This window comes from Tachysurus fulvidraco, chromosome 21 (genome assembly GCF_022655615.1).
Source record: "Tachysurus fulvidraco isolate hzauxx_2018 chromosome 21, HZAU_PFXX_2.0, whole genome shotgun sequence".
Classification (NCBI taxonomy): Eukaryota; Metazoa; Chordata; class Actinopteri; order Siluriformes; family Bagridae; genus Tachysurus; species Tachysurus fulvidraco.
Window position 1 is genome coordinate 1,609,598 of NC_062538.1, and position 2,500 is coordinate 1,612,097.

The 2,500-nt window shown below is 44.2% G+C and overlaps 1 protein-coding gene across 3 annotated transcripts in view; it reads right to left on the minus strand.

Annotated features, from left to right (window-relative positions):
• sgcd (sarcoglycan, delta (dystrophin-associated glycoprotein)) overlaps positions 1–2,500 on the minus strand; it is a 182,246-nt gene that overhangs the window by 92,332 nt on the left and 87,414 nt on the right. Inside the window, exon 1 of one of the 3 annotated variants that reach the window (XM_027163955.2) lies at positions 1,628–2,018. The exons of the other annotated variants lie outside the window; for them this stretch is intronic. Within the exon in view, the coding sequence (XP_027019756.1) occupies positions 1,628–1,630 (3 nt within the window). The 5' untranslated portion in view covers positions 1,631–2,018. Of the gene's footprint in view, positions 1–1,627; positions 2,019–2,500 lie in introns of those variants that run through there. 3 annotated transcript variants of the gene reach the window in all.

Here is a 2,500-nt window from a genome sequence, read left to right on the forward strand (position 1 = left end):
GTGACCAGGTGTAAAAAGCCCCTTAGTTATTATAGTGTCCTAGTGGTCAAACGCAGGAACTGCAAAAACAACAACAAGAGCAAAAAATAAATTTTAACAGTTTAAAAATTACGTTCAAATTCTCACTAAATAGCAAAAAGCAAACCAGAATCGAATCTAATCCGATCTAATCTGATCGGTTCCGGCAGTGTGTCAGTAACGGTTTAGGATTATTTCGCTGCTTGACTTTGTATAAGATGTATATAGATGCTCAAAGCTCTCTTTATCTACGTGAAAGGAAACGTCCGACTAATACGTAAAGTAACTGTGTTCTTTTTTTGTAATTAATCCATATTCTTGTTTTAATGCTGTTATTTTTTTTATTTGAATATTTACTCAAATCTGGAACTGCTTTATGGGCCACCAAGAGCATTAAACCTGCCATTTCTCCTCCTCCTCTTCCTCCTCCTCCTCCTTTTTTTCCTCTTATATAATTATACTTCTGTGTTTGGATAAATGAAGATGTTTTAAATCTTTTAACGCCTCCATAACATCCAGCATTATGTGTTTCCAAATGATTCCAGATGATTTTTTTTCCCCTTCACTTGTCTGCTGTTGTATTTGTGCCGGTGAGAGCAGCAGCAGCAGCAGCAGCAGCAGCAGCAGCAGTAACCCCCTGGCACGTCTGGTTGTAAACATGCGAGCGAGGGTGGTGTTGAAAGCATGTGGTGTAACTCGCCAAGGTTTCCTACCTCTGTATTCTGCTCAGAAACCACAGACATGCCAAGTGAAAACAAACTCCAGACAGAAAAGACTGGAACATTTTAGGTAACATGTGAGGAAAGGAGAATAAATACGGTGTAGCCTCAGGAAGCCGGACCCTGAGTGGAGAACATCATGAAAAATAAACTCGGAATAGTTCGGGTGGATTTTTATTATTTTTTTCTGTGTAGCTCGAGATGTAGTTTGAGAAGTTTCTCCTCTCTTCACTTCAGCACGGGAGAAAAGAAACGGTTGTGGAAATCGATGAGGCTGGGTTCGTGTGCAGGGACGTCTGCTTCTAAGACAGTAGAGACAGACAGACGGACAGACAGACGGACAGACGAAACCCGAATCCTCGGAAACCCTCTTCCTCTCCTTTTCTATCCTGAGCCATTTAAAGCACGAAGATTTCTGAAATATCACGACTCGGATGTCTTATTGGCGTCTAACGCTTTTTCACAGGAGGCAGATCGCCGGCTGACGGTCAGCATACTGTAATCTGTCCTCCGCAAGCTCCGTCCTTAATTATTTATAGCAACACGACTGCCAGAGGGCTGGAGTAATTGCAACCAAATGTAGAGTAATGTCAGGCGTCTGAGCAGAAAGCAGAAGGACGTGAAGTGGAGGAGGGGACAAAACCTTTTGTCAGAACTTTTGGCATCGTGTTTTCTGTTTGGCTTTAAATAAATATCACTCCTCCAAGATCTTGACCTAAAATAAACCGAGCGCTCGGGAAGAGACGTCCGACGTGGTACAGCGACTACACCAGAAAAAGCATAGAATAGATCTCTCCCAGCCCACGAGAGGACGAGTTAGACGTGTCGACTTCCTGTCAAACGACAAAATAACAACAACACACACAAAAGTCCAGGGTTCAGGAACTTACCATCCTGCTACGGTGTGGTTCCCGGTCCGGCAGCCCAGGGTGTGTCAGATAATAACACTGCCTCCTCTAAATCTCAGCATGAGGCCTCTCTCTCTTTCTTTCTTACTCTTTTTTCTCAGTCACTCTCTTTCTCTTTCCATGCAGTCACTCTAAACCCCCCCTCCAACTCTAACTTTTCCAATAACAGACCGTCTGGCCAAGTCCCTGCCCCGTGCCTGGAGGAATTCCCTGGACTCTGCACACGTCGGCCGTGTTATTTCCGTGTGGAGTGGAAGCGATTGAGCTTTGCCACTATGTGAAAGAGAGAAAGAAAAAGTAAAAAGAGAGAGAGAGAAAGAGAGAGAGAGAAAAAAAAGCAGTGGCTGAATTCTGCACCACTCTGCTACGGAGTTACACGCCCCTGTTGCCTGGTCAGAGATATATATATATACACACACACACACATGGGACACACATGTGGAGAAGCCAGGAAGGGGAGGGAGAGGAGGGAGATGATCTTTTGGTGACCCCGGCTCTGTGTGTGTGTGTGTGTGTGTGTGTGTGTGTGTGTGTGTGTGTGTGTGTGTGTGTGTGTTTGTTTATGAGTCATTTGGGTAAAGGGTACTGAAAAAAACACACTCCCCCTTCTATTAATACTCCTATAGAGGAAAAATCCACAGAACCTTTTCTTCCTGTGAAGTCGTCAAATGTATTTAGGAACAACATTACGAGAGAGCACATGGAATATGCTCGTGTGTGTGTGTCTCTGAGTGTGTGTGTGAGTGTGTGTGTCTGTCTGTGTGTATGTGTGTGTGTCTATGTGAGTATATGTGTCTGTGTGTGTGTCTGTGTTTGTCTGTGTGCGATTGTGTCTGTGCGTGTGTGTGTTTGTGT